Source organism: Chanos chanos, chromosome 10 (assembly GCF_902362185.1).
Source record: "Chanos chanos chromosome 10, fChaCha1.1, whole genome shotgun sequence".
Classification (NCBI taxonomy): Eukaryota; Metazoa; Chordata; class Actinopteri; order Gonorynchiformes; family Chanidae; genus Chanos; species Chanos chanos.
Window position 1 is genome coordinate 33666733 of NC_044504.1, and position 14108 is coordinate 33680840.

The 14108-nt window shown below is 44.8% G+C and overlaps 1 protein-coding gene across 1 annotated transcript; it reads right to left on the bottom strand.

Annotated features, from left to right (window-relative positions):
- Positions 1–695: 695 nt before the first annotated feature.
- aff3 (AF4/FMR2 family, member 3) lies at positions 696–12184 on the bottom strand. The gene is made up of 18 exons (XM_030787597.1): positions 12110–12184; positions 11929–11971; positions 11569–11626; positions 10828–10879; positions 8883–9066; positions 6093–6518; positions 5600–6020; positions 4402–5563; positions 4157–4275; positions 3434–3593; positions 2995–3128; positions 2636–2699; positions 2260–2396; positions 2034–2105; positions 1816–1909; positions 1485–1534; positions 1189–1382; positions 696–817 (listed from the first exon to the last, which is right to left on the bottom strand). The coding sequence occupies exons 1-18, from the start codon at positions 12182–12184 to the stop codon at positions 696–698; spliced, it is 3567 nt and encodes a 1188-aa protein (XP_030643457.1).
- Between the last annotated feature and the right edge of the window lie 1924 nt (positions 12185–14108).

The following is a 14108-nucleotide window of genomic DNA, read 5'->3' on the forward strand; positions in this document are numbered from 1 at the left end:
AAAAGCGTTGAAGCGTCTTCGGTGAAGACGCGCGCTAACGCTGTTTTCCTTAGACGTGTGGCACATTGGTAGAGAAGCACTTCTTTCGTTCAACAGCCTATTTGTTCCATCCCAGTGAGCATATCCATAGGCAAACAATGACAAACAAAGAAGCTGGACCCTCCTGCTGCATTTTCTCAAGGTGATGACTGTTATTTCCCTTTGAACGGCAAGTTGTCAAGTATCCTCTGTGGACAGAAGTCCCTGTAGGTTCTTGCTCAGATTTTATATATATATATATATATATATATATATATATAGATATATATACATACATATTTTTAACTCTGATGGAGGAGATGTTTATTATGCATTTGTTTGGCAGGAGTAAGATCAGTAGCCCAAACCATTAACACCTCTTAGATCTGGAGCAAGAATGAGGACATTTGTTAATAAATTACATGTCCTTTACGTGAGTGAGGAGAGGTTCATGAGGGGGTTTTGGTCAGGCGTAGACAAACGGGTGTGCTTGTGCGCTCAGAGGAATGGCGCTAAAGCAAGCTTGCATTAAAATATTTACAGATTCAAGGTTAGGCGCTGGAGAAAGCTTGCTGTGGAGTTGCTGTGGAGTTCAGGGCTGGATGCTAAAACTGATTAAACATTTATCCCCAAAGGGGCTTCTGTAATGAAGTCCGTTTGACAGTTAGGACAGGGGACTATGACAGATTGGCGCTGATCCGAATCCACTGCAGCCCTTGTCTGGTGTACTGAACAATATGGGATATGCTACTGTGGAGGGTTAGGGGTCCAGTCAGCGTGTTCAGGTAGTTAAAAAACTCTGGGAGAGAGAGAGAGACCAAGAGAAGGAGAATGAGGAGTGAATAATGGAATAATAAAGAGAACTGAAGAAACCAACCAAACATAACCAATCTGACGTCCTCATCAATTTTTCAACACCCTTTTTGCAAAGGATTTAATGTTCCCCACATCTTGCTGTCATTGTGATATGCTGTTCCCCATAAACATTTAGACTGCATAGAGGGATACAGAGTTGAGAGAGCTATGGAAAAGCTCTAAATCCGTAGAGCCACGGAAAAAAATCCCATTAATTTAAAAAAAAAAAAACAAAAAAAAACAGAGCTGCCACAGTGCTCTTGACGTACCGTTGTGTGGGTGACAATTCATCTTCCCTATAGACTGATGACTCACCTTTATTCTCTTTGGCCAGAGTTTCTGCCACCTCCCAGTACTCATAGCTGTAGAGCACACTGTTGGTGATGTTGAGGTGGTTTGCTGCCATCTGGTGGATACGTTGGGGAATACTGATGAAAGGGGAGGAGCCTGCATTTGTCCCAATGGAACCCAGTAGAGTGGGGGATATGGATGAAGACTGTCCGGGTCCCCTTCAAGAGCAAGGACACACACACGTACCACATTCATAAATCTGTCCTGAAGCATATTTTATAGCAAGCTTATTCAGACTTCAGAAAAAGATTAGGACGTACTTCCTGGACTCGGCCCAAGAGGCTGTTGAGTGAGGCACTTTAGGAGGGCTCTGTAAGAAGGAAAAAGATGTAAAGATTTAATATTTAAACCAAAAGCCTGTTCTCAGTTCTCTGGTCTCTTTTTTTGGGCCTTTTTGCACTTAGTTTCTCTCTCCCCTCCTACTGCACTGTTATCAGGCTTTTTTAAAAAATTTATTTAAAGCACAGGAGACCTTAAAGGAAAAGATCCACTGAAAGAGAAGGTTCTCTGATCTGTGTCTATAGAAACTACACTCTCCATCTCTTTTCAAGTTCTAGCTATGACTCTGCTATGACGTGAAGGTGTACATACTTTAAAGTAATCCATCAGAGCTTTGGAGTATTTCAAAGCATGATCCTTTTTCAGTCTGAACATTTGCCAGTACAGGAGAGCGAGGCAGCGGAAACTGGAACCCAGAGACAAAATCAGATATTATTAAAAAAGGGTACAACACCACGATATCACATAGACAACATCTCACTGATGTTTGACACAAGGGTAGGAGAGTAACTTAAAAGTAACATATTTACCAGAGAACAGCCAGTTGTTTGTCCTCCTGACGGGCTCCAGGGCCAGAATGACTCTTTAGTCTCATCGCATATCTGACAAAAACACGGGGAATTGGATCAATGGCAGTGAAGGTACACACAATGCAGTTGTGAACGTACTTGTGTGTGTGTGTGTGTGTTTAAGAGAGAGAGTGAAAGAGAGAGCATGACACAGCGTGAGTGATCATAGAGAATACTGTGCACTCACCTTATTAGCTCCACTGTCTCTGCGTACATGGCGTACGGAGACTTGGCCTCTAGGGGGCCCTCTTCCATGGCTTTACCACACTCCATAAAGGAGAGAGCAGCATCTACGTAGTTCACAGCTTTCCCTAACTTATCCACCTGAGGTGAAACAGAAAAAAAGAGAGTTATAAAAGGAGGGAGGAGAGGGAAAGAGTTTAAAGAATAAAGGGAGGATAAAGTGAATTATAATTGGAGTAATTTTTTTCTAGGTTTAAACTGACCCGTCTTACCTACCAAAGATCAATGAAAATAGAAACCAGAGCTGAATCTGACAAGTGAGTGTGAGCATTTATATGATGACAGTGTTGTGATGGTTGAGGGTTAGACTGTGGACGCACCATAGCATCTGCACGGTGTTTTAGCCTCTTTGCCTCGTGCATGTAGTAGTCAGCGTGGTGTGAGCTAAAGTATGTAATAGATAGATAGATAGATAGATGGATAGATAGATAGAAAGATAGATAGATAGATAGATAGATAGATAGATAGATAGATAGATAGATAGATAGATAGATAGATAGATAGCTGTTAGACATGTGTCATATGAATATCTGTTGTAACATTTGGACATATTTGAATGTGCTGATACACACACACACACACACGCACGCACAGACACACACACACACACACATCATCATCATCATCATCATCATCATCATCATCATCATCATCATCATCATCATCAGTGGTCACTCACACATCATTGTGGGGCACAGTTCCTCGCAGGCGTGGTGCTTGCTTTTGGGGAGGAAACAAGGGTCCACGAGGGAGCTGAGAACGCTCTGAGCCCCCTGGACACTCCACCTCTACTTTGGGCTTAGTGTCCTGCACCTGGAACAACACATCACATCATTTTAATATCATTTAATGTTAAATGATCCAATTCTGACCCATGCAGCATGTTATTCTTCTGTGTCCTGTTTTTGTATTTTACTTTATGCAAAAACAGACAGCAACAAGAAAAAACCTTCCTAAAATGACAATAGCTGTGTATAGACCGCAACTACAACACACTGTAGTACATGCTATGTTCAAGCATTCTTTTACACTGGGAATGGATCAATGAAGGGAATAACATAATGTTGTATGTGTGTGCTACAACAGGTATGCTAACCCTGTTAGCTGTGTTTCCGTACCTGTGTTTTCTGTTTGCTAGAGTCTCTGTCTTTTGCTGTGCGTGTGTGGAACGGCTCTGCGGCCTGACCTTTGACAGAAGACTTTGAAATCTCCAGAGCGTCAGAGAGAGAGGACAGAGGAGACCGCGGTGTTTTGTTGTCATGGTAATCGTCTTGGTTCCTGTTCATAAAGAAACCATAAAACAGTAGAAAGTTTAAAGTGACGGTCAAGGGTTTATGAGTAAGGATGTGCTGCAGATCTCATTTTAAACAGCACAAAGTGTAAAGGCAGTCGCAGAGTGATTAAGGCACAAGTGATTAAGGAGCAAGGCACAGTATGCCATGAGTAAAAAGCAAAGACATTAAATTATTTCCCCTGTTCATTACATAATCTCCTTGACATGAAGCCCCGCAGTGCAACCACATTCAAATTGAATTTCAGAAAAAAAACTGAAATTGTTCAACAGTGCTGACAAATGCTGACTCAAATGAGGGACAAGTTTACCAAATGCGTTACCATAGCAGAGGAAAAAAAATGTTGTTTGGCATGATGTATTTTGATGAAATAATCTGACAACATCATGTATTATTTCAAATTCAATCAGTATTTTGTAGTTGCAAAATAACATTGTATATTGTGCTAGTCGCTCAAAAACTTAGGTTAGCTCAGTCATGTGCTGTGTATCTGGCATTTAGTGAGAGACTCTGCGTTGGTTCTTTGTGTAAATGCTGATTTAGGCTTACCCTTCAGCTCTCTTGTTGGAGTATCCTTCCAGACGCTCTTTTCCTGCCGACTGCCGAGGTAGGCTTTCCGTGTGCAAGTTACTTCTCTTACTCTCTCTGTGAACATCCCCATTCTCAGCCTACAACACAACAACAGATACATACTCAACAGATACACACATACTCCACTTTTAAATTACACACACTGATGCTATAGCGAAACAAAGCTAATTCTGAGCTGTGATTTTTTTTTTTTCCTTTCCCACCTTGCGTTTTTTCCTGCCATCTCCAGGCTCCTGCTCCGGATGGAACACCTGCCTCATGGATGGATTTTCTTTGGCCTTTGCTGATGACGAAGAAGAGGAAGATGAGGCTGAGGATCGTCTCTCGGAGACCTGGCTTGTGTTGGGAACTCTTCCCAGAAGTGAAAGGTCTATTTTCACCACCAGCTTCTTGAGGCCTCGATGCGCGACCGTAGGGGACTTCTCGGTGCGGCCGAACGGAACCAGCGTGTAGAGCTTGTGCTGCCTTCCGCCCTGTTGTTCCCTGCTTGGATTATCTGTGCTTTGTCTTCTGGAGTGAACAACACCTGGCCTGGAGGTCTCTGTGGATCTGCCCTGCTCTTGATGCCTCCTCTTGGGCGCGGGCCTTTTGCTTGACGTGGAGTCTGCCGGGACTTTGGTGACGTTTAGCGGCGGGCCGGGCTCAGAGTCTGAGTCTGAGGAGGATGATGACGAAGACGAGGAGGACGAGGAGAAAGACGACTTTGGGCGAGGAACGATATTGGGGGGAGAGGGCGGAGAGAGAGGAGGAGAGGGAGAGTCCGCCACGCGGAGGTGCGAGGTGGACTCCTCTTCACTGCTCCTCCTCTGCTTTTTCTCCTCGTGCTCCTCTCGGGTCTGACCGCTCCTCTCTGGCCGAGAGTGATGCTTGCTGTTGGTGTGAGGTCTCTGTTTGGGCTGCACAGCCTGCCATTCAGTGTCCTGTTCCCTCCTCCTTTGCTTTTTCCTTTCCTTCTCTCTATGCTGTCTCCTCTTTCTCTCTTCCTCCGCCTCCTCCTCCTCGTCTTCCTCAGAACTCAGGACCCAGCGGCGCCTTCTTAACTGCTCCTCCGCCAGTCTACTCTGTTTTTTGCCCTCCGCAGCCTGGACCAGGGGTTCACCCCGGGCCTTACCGCGGCTGTCCAACTCCTGCTCTCTTTCCCTAGACAGTGGTTCTTTCTGTGTGGGTCTGGAACTGGGCACTGCAGCCTCCTTGCATTTGGACTTTGGTTTTGGGCTGGGACTACGCCTGGAGCTCGGCTTAGGGACCAGCTGTGTGACAGATTCTGGGTCAGGCCGGGTCGTGGACCTGGAGCCAGAGTTCGAGGCGTGGTCAGTTCGACCACTCCCCTCTGTGGAGGCTAAGTGCTTGGCTTTAGGTGTAGGACTGTAGCTTAAACCAGGTGACGAGCAAGGACCGGACTTATGCCTGGATTTGGAGCTGGAACCGTTAGTTGATTTGGAGGAGTAATCGTTGGATCTCTGGTTTTGCACAGTATTGCAGTCATTGGTCAGTAAGTGCTTGGGTTTTGGCTTAGGGCTAAGGCTTGGTCTCGAACTAGGTTGGGACTTGGGTCTAGGACTTGAGTTTTTGGCGGATTCAGACCTATGACTAGATCTGTGCTCAGAGCTTTGAGGTTTGGGCTTGTGAGGTTTATGACTGGGCTTTGTTACGGGACTGTGTTTGGGATGATGCTGAGGGACTGGACCAGGTCGTGATTCTTTTCTAAAGTCAGTGCTATGATGTGGAGGTATCCACGGCCTAACTTTGGGCTTAGGCACAGGACTAGAGGCACGAACAGGCCGTGAGGAAAACCTGGGACTCCCCTGATGATGATGATGTTGTTGATGATGATGTTGTTGATGATGATGTTGTTGATGATGATGATGATGATGAGGATGATGATGATGTTGATTCTGGGTATAGTGGCTATCTCTTGACTGAGGGACAGGATTGAAGTTTGGACTGGGACTTCTGGGTGGCCGTGTGGGTATGGGACTGGGGCTTCGACAGTCTCTGGGGCTGGAACCTGGGCTTGGGCACACACTTGGCACGGGACTAATTACTGGGCTTTGATAAGGGCTATATTCAGAGCTATGGCGAGGACTATGTCTGGGACTATAGTCAAACTTGGGGCTGGGTACAGGGCTTTGGCTTGAATTGTAGTTTTGACTCCTCCTGGGACTAGAGTCTCTTTCCCAGTATCTTGCTGGAGAAGGTCCACGATCAAAGTCACTGCAGGATGCCCGCCTTCCTCCTGGGTCGTGATTAACCAACTCCCGTTTTTTACCGACTTTCTCTAGCCACTTGTCCAGTTGCCATTGGGTGGAGGGTGGGTTGTCTGTCTAGAGACAGAAAGAGACACACAGTTAGTGTGTGTGTGTGTGTGTGTGTGTGTGTGTATGGCAGTGAGAGATGTAATGAGATACACAGAGACCATAGTTCCCAGTGAAATCAGGGAGAAATACTATTGATATGCTGACAACACCAATCATTCATTGTGGTACTAATCACAACGTTTTACTATACACTGGCAACAGAATGTCTGTCTGGTGCCATTTTTCAATGCAGTAAAACAGAAACATACCACAGGCCTATGCAACTCTGAGGACATGCTAAAACTATCACAAACCTCCTGATGATACAAACTGCTGTCTTTATATACAGCTGTTTCTTTGGGGTGTTTTTTCAGCGGATTTGGAGTGATTAGAGAAGAACTGGGTCTAATATTTGGACTTGAGAGTGAAACCACATCATATGGTACAGAAACTCGACCGTATATACCACTGATTAGAACGATCTGTAAGACCACTGATGCATGTATACATCAATACTACGTATCAGAGCATTCCCTCTTCATCAACAGTATATCTAAACAACCAGTGCAACACTGTCTCAATAACTATGTCTGTGTACACAAAGGTGGACTCTGTGACCTGACAGAGCGGGTGGGAAGAGGAAAATTCAGCGCCTGCTGATGTGTGTATGACAGAGAGAAAGTCAGTAATGAAGAAACAGTCATTTGTTAGAGAAGGAAAAGCACAGCTACAGAAGATTAACAAAAGTAGCACAGAGGAGAAGAAGAAAACATTGGAAAGAAAAATACTTATGTGGTGTGGAGTCGGTAGAGGAAAATTAAAGAGAAATTAAAGACAGAGATACGGTGTGTGTATGTGTGCGTATGTGTTTGTGTATGTGGTTGTGTGGTGTGTGTGTGTGTGTGTGTGTGTGTGAGAGAGAGACACACAGGGAGAGAGGGGAAAAGAGAGAGCCAGGAGTACAGGAGTATTACAGAGCAGTCCTGAAAGTCCACCATGACAAACAACACACCAGTTACACATATTATATGGAAGTGACATACACTTGAAACTTTTAAAACCTGCATAACTCATTGTATCAGATATCCTAAATAAAATATCCAACTTTTTCACACATTTACACATCATACAAAAAAAAACCCTATTTCCAGCAGTTTGATTCAACATCATGTAAAAGAAATGAATCTATGAATAAATAATGATGTAAAATAACTGATTTGAAAGAGAGGATACTCACTCACAGGCACTCATAGGACTCAGATAGGTTCAGATTGCTCCTTCTCCCTGCTTCCCACTGCTAGCTGACCAGTGCTAATTTAAACCTCCACTCCTCTACTCAAACATTCCCCCCCTTTCCAGAGAAGACACTGCATCTCTTGTGCCCTCTCTCTCTCTCTCTCTCTCCCTCCCCCTCTCCCTTCCCCTGAAAACTGCCTCCTCCTCCTTTCTCTACCTGGAACTGTAGGCTGTTTCCATGTCTTCCTCCTCAGAGACACTAAAGTGCTCCATATAGAATGAAAAACACATGGTCGACCCCCCCCCGCCTCTACCCCTGCACACCCCTACACACACAACCCCCCCCCCATCTACCCCTGCACCCCCCCCCCACACACACCCCATCTACCCCTGTGTACCCCTACACACACACACACACACACACACCCAATCTACCCCTGCATACCCCTACACACACAACCTCCCATCTACCCCTGCACACCCCTACACACACACCCCCCTCATCTACCCCTGCACACCCTTATACACACGCCCGCTACAGGCTCCCGATGTTGAGAATGTTCAATGACAGGGTTAGTTAGGTGACATAGGCACATTCATTCATTCATTCATTCATTCATTCCAGTGGTGGAACAGGTTTTCCGCAGCTATACCCCAAAACATGTGGCACAGCCCCCTTACCACTTCCTGCCCCCCCTCCTCAGTAAGGAGCCCTTCACACCATACACCAATGAAATAAACCAGCTACTGTCGATTCTTAAGCAGCTGAAACGCGTAGATTATCTTAGCATTTTACTAGCTTGCGTGTTCTTAAGAGTACAATTGTAAAAAGCTTCACTGATCAGTGTTTTAAAACTTCACTTGTGTTGCTTAACCCAGTGACTGTAGACGTGACATCCAAACTCGAAGTCTCAACGACCTTCAACACCCCCCACCCCACCCCCCCCCTCCACACACACACACGCATTCCTCATCCCTCCACCCTACTCCCTCCTGTCTTGACTTCTCCACCCCCCGCAATCCTCCCTGACTTACACGCTCAAAAACAACTCAAGAAAGAGAGAGACGCACGGAAGGAGACAGATAGACGGCATAGCCGTTGTATTGGAAGGAAAAGCTACGAGATGAATTTTGAAAAAGAGGAAACAAACAGTAATGTTGTAGAAGTACCTCCTTGCTGTAGATCGCGGCGTGAGTGGGGCTGGGTGTACGAGGCTGAGCGAGTGTCTCCGGGCTCGGACTGCGGGAACGCTGACTGCTGCTCTCCGACTCGCTGGAGGAATCGGAACCTGAGGAGCCTGAACTGGAATGTCTCACTCTCCTGCCATGTGTGTGCTGGTGGTGCTCTGACAGGCTGTCAGTCAACACACACGCACACACACACACACACACACACACACACACACACACACACACACACACACACATACACACACACACCAGTTAGGGATCAGCTTACGGACTCGTGCATAAACACATGCACCACATATGCCTCCTCACACACACATGCACACACACAAGCACACGCACACGCACATATGCATATGCATGTAGATGCATAACACCCATATGAACACATCAAAGAAAAGGTTCTTTTTAAAGCTACAGATAGGGAAAGAAGTACACACACACACACACACCCACAGACGCACACATGCACACATACACACATCACATATGTGACAAACAAAAAGTAAAGTTCTAAAGGAGACATGGTGTATTGAAACTGTATGTGAGGGTGAGATGAATGTATGGAGTGATAGATGTAAATGTGAGTGAGTGTGTTTGGGTGAGTATGTTGACAGGCCAGAAGAAACATGGGCCGGTCTACCATCCAGCTGTCACATTCCACATGTACTGATCTCTCAGAAGACTCGTTCAGGCAGAGGAGTGCACTCCAACACAGACACAAATACACACACTCACACACGCACGCACGCACGCACACACAGACACACACACAAACATACACACGCATTCAAAAGTGTCTTATATATAGTAAGCATGCACAAGTGAATACAAACAGATTCTAGGACACTATACTGTCTCTCTCTCTCTCTCTTTCTCTCTCTCTCTCACACACACACACACACACACTTACCCATCATTATCAGTCCAGGAGGTTCCTTGCTGATGCTCCTGTTTGACGGTAAAAAAATAAATAAATGGGTTTTAGTCTGGTTCGCAAATCACAACAACACAGTCCCAGAGTTTCCAGCGAAACTACACAGGAAGGTTTCAAACCTGCAGCAGCACGCAACAATATCACTCAGTCCTGTATGAGTCAGAGACAGGAGTCTACAGCTTAGAAAGAGAATCTGACACACACATACACACACATACACACACACACACACACACACACACACACACATATGTATGCCCACATACATAAACACAGGAATGTAGCCAATGTAGCTCGCAAGCTCCCGTTTGACTAAAGCATTATGCTTAAGTAATTATCTTGGGACGGCTGACACACACACACACACACACACACACACACACACACATATATCTACTGTATACGCACACACATGAACACACACAGGTTCTACATCCCCGGGCAGCAGTGGAGGTAATAGCTTTACTTTAAAACCAATCAGCCCTGTCATTGGAAGCTGAAAAGAACCTTTAATGAAAAATGAGAGGAAGCCATGCAGTCTTTCTCCCAGAACTAGGTCATGTGAATGAGGTGAGCATGTGTGTGTGTGTGTGTGTCTGTGTGTCTGTGTGTTTTTAGGACACAGCTCAACTCTTGCAGACAATGAACAAAGAGGTCCTTCCAGTCATGGCTACCATTGCCACTGCTTAAACAGGAGGTCTCGCTTGTTCATTGTTCATTTTCTCTCCTAAGCTTCATTCTCGCTATATTCATCTCTCTCTTTCTCTGAAAAGCAACACAATGCTTGAGTAGAAACTCAGAGAGAGAGAGAGAGAGAGAGAGAGAGAGAGAGAGTGAGAGTGAGAGAGAGAAATCAGGCCAGTTATATACCTGTACCTGTAACTGGCCTGATGTCTGTGTTAGAAACCTAGCTGCTGGCTTGTAGTCTAATTCTGCTGAGTTCTGGAAGCTTCTGGAATTAATCCTCCTACCTTGTCACTGTCCTCCTCATCACTGCTGAGCTTCAGGTCATCAGCCAACATGCTAAAAAAGAAACGGAGAGGGTTGATAGGCAGTGGTCCTGATCTCTGCACAGTCGAGGGTGTGTTGTGTTAACACTGAAGGCTTTAAGCTTACACACGAGAGCATCAGGAGTGTATGAGAGTCATCCATACTGCGTTCGATTGGAGTATGTGGTATTAAACGGTCCAAACACTCTCGTAAACACACCCTTGGGATGTGTTTAATGGTTTTGTGATTTGATTGTTCAGTATTACCGGACTCTCTCTCTCTCTCTGACTAACTGTGTTAATCTCCTCTTTAATTAGGCGCAAACTCTGTAAAGTTCACGGATTTAATGAAGTGTGGACAGAGTCAGAGAGGACAGGGCTCGTGAAGAGAAGCGTGACCTTCCTCGTGAACTCTGCTCTTTAACTGCAGTTTGGCCAAAGCAGTAAAACCCTACTCTCTCCCTGTCTCTCCCTCTTTTTCTCTCTTCCTCTCCCTCCCTTCAGTTCTTATTTTTAAGACAGTATTATTTTTTATGTTTGTTTTTTTTTTATTAAGTCAATTAATTTTATTTCACTCCACCCTCCCTCTACGTGTGTGTGTATGTGTGTGTGTGTGTATATTCATTGCATTCTCCGATAAACTTCACACTCAGAGGTTGTGTGGGCACGTAGTACTGGGGCTTGGTTGATATGGGCAGATTGGGTGACGTGAGTCCCACTTACGATTTGTGAGGGGCCACATGCGGGTTAGAGGACATCCTCATGGAAGAGTCATCCCTCGCTGAGGTGAGTGGGTGAGGAAAAAAGTCAGAGAGAGAGAGAGAGAAAGAGAGAGAGAGAAAGAGAGAGAGAGATTGCAGTAGAAATTTATCCAGTGCTGTCACAACATACTCATATAATTATCACTAGACAAATTAAAACAAAAATGTCACCCTTCGTAGTCTCCCACATTGACTTCTTCAGACATGCACAAACATGGCGCAGACACACACAAATGACCTAACACACACATACACACACACACACACAGAGTCTAAAAACATATGATCCAATCATACATAAGCCAGTTTGCTGCTCTCTCACCCTGCTTGTGCTGGGATGCTAAACTGCTATGCTGTTTCACGTCCTGCAACGGAGACAACCTATCAGTGTTATAAATCATTCCTCACATAGGTTTCTGTACAGAGCGTGTTTTTAGTCACTTCCTTTCTGATAGTGAAACACTCTCAGCGGGAGCGACCATCTGTCTCACTGCTGTAAGTACCTTAGAACCAGACGTGAGGAAAAGCTCTGTCTGTCCTTCTCCAGGGGGCTGCTGAGAAGGCCAAGAGTGGGTCATGTCCTAAGGGCAGAGGATAAACCAAAGGTTAAAGGTCACAGCTCAAACATATTTAAGAGATATGTTCAAAGGACTTCTCCTGTCTAAAGTCACACAAAGCTGTACCCTAAAAATGATATAATTACTTTGTGTTGCAGTGCCTGTACTTTTAGCAAAGCAAGGAAACCCAGAGTCAATTAATCAGTGAGAACACTGGTCACCAGAAGTTGCAAGCATCTGTTTTACTGACGATCAAACAAACGCAGAACATTTGAATTATTTTGGCTTCAGTACCCCTTTTACAAGAATAAACAACTTAGGGATTATCTTTAGCTAAGATGTTGGCAGGAATGTGTGAGAGGAAAAAAGCAGAAAACAGAAAGACAGAGATGGATAGAAAAGGTGAGCGTGACAGAGGGAGTTTAGCGGGAAAAGGGAGGCAGTTTTGGAGGTATGTAAACATAACCTGCAAAATCGCTGGGAATGAGGCCAGCTACGTCACCCACTCCTTCATTCTCTGCCTCTAAAAGTCTCTGTTCCTACTGATGTTCTTTCTTTTATGATGCACAGCCATGTGGTGAATTGTATGCAGTTGGTAAACAATCTCTCTATTCAAACTCCGCCTTTGTGTGCGGTTCTGTTAGATTACTACTGCCGTCTCAGGTAACAGAACCATGGTATCGGAGATTATCATCAACGATTTGGAGACGATTCATGTCGTATTGTCAACCACAAGCACAAGGTCTACTCTGTTGGAGTGTTCACCAGTTAAAAAAAAAAACCCTTCTGTAGCCTTACTCTGAATTTTTCTGTGGAAGAAGATTTTTTGAATTTTGAGAGTATGTTGTCCCTTGACTTTATTGACAGTTGTGCCGATATAAAAACTTGAGGAAGGGTTTAATGGTGAAAATACAAGAACTGATATTAAAACAGACCATTGCCACGCTGTGGCAAAAAAAAAAACATTATCTCAGAAAATAATAGCTAGCTTGGTGTGTTTAGAGGGTTCAAAGAGGAATTTAGGAGCTCTCAGGACAAAAACAAAAACCAAACCACCCCCTCGTATGCTTTCAAAAGATAGCAGCGGAGAGTGAGAAATAAGGTTATGATACCAGCAACATTTACACAGTCTGTCTCTGGATGACTGAGCAGGACGCACTGAACAGACACTGATCCGAATGCTGAATTTTATATAATAGAACAAGTCAACGTGTTCTCTTAAAAGTGCAAAACAAGGTCCCTGGCTGAGTACAAATGATGTAACGAGCTTGCTCATTGTTCACGTAACAACAGATACGTTAGACTGTGTATTTACAATAACATACAGAGCTGCGGTGACACCGAAGGCCTCTGGGCACAGGCTCTATACTAGAACAACGGGACAGAAGATGTTATCAAGTGTTTGCAGACTTGTGAACAGTCTTTAAGGTTGGAGCCAACAACATCATGAGAGAGAAATGACTGTGAGCTATGAGGAGAGAGCACTTGTAAGTTTAGGAATGAAATGAGTCAGTGTAAGAATGTTTGTATCGTAATAAATGAGTCTAAAAATAGTTAACTGCCACATAGACTATAGCTGTGATTGAGTGTGTGTGTGTGTGTGTGTGTGGGTGTGTGTGTGGGTGTGTCTGTGTGTGAGAACAGGAAGCAGTCTGCTGAAAAGGTTGTGTGTTCTCTGCTCAAACAGTAGGGGAGTTGTCACGGGAACAGATCTGACTGTGTGATAGGACAGAATCAGGGATAGAATGCTGTCAGTAGCTAATGCCAAAAGTATGACGGCCAGTTATGCAACACACAGACATACAGATACACACAGACACAGACACACACACACAACCAAACACACATACATACATCTCAGAAAAGATAGATTTTGAAAAGCTCTGTTCTTATTCGTATTCGTATCTCTTTCTTTCTACTTCTCCGTCTGTCTCTGTCCACTGGC

Excerpts from the sequence above, each read along its gene's own strand:
- aff3 (XM_030787597.1), bottom strand. The coding sequence starts at position 12,184 with ATGACCCACTCTTGGCCTTCTCAGCAGCCCCCTGGAGAAGGACAGACA. Across the intron at positions 2,700-2,994 it reads ACTGTGCCCCACAATGATGT|CTCACACCACGCTGACTACT; the intron begins GTGAGTGACCAC and ends TACATACTTTAG. Across the intron at positions 1,383-1,484 it reads TCTTGGGCCGAGTCCAGGAA|GGGACCCGGACAGTCTTCAT; the intron begins GTACGTCCTAAT and ends TTGCTCTTGAAG.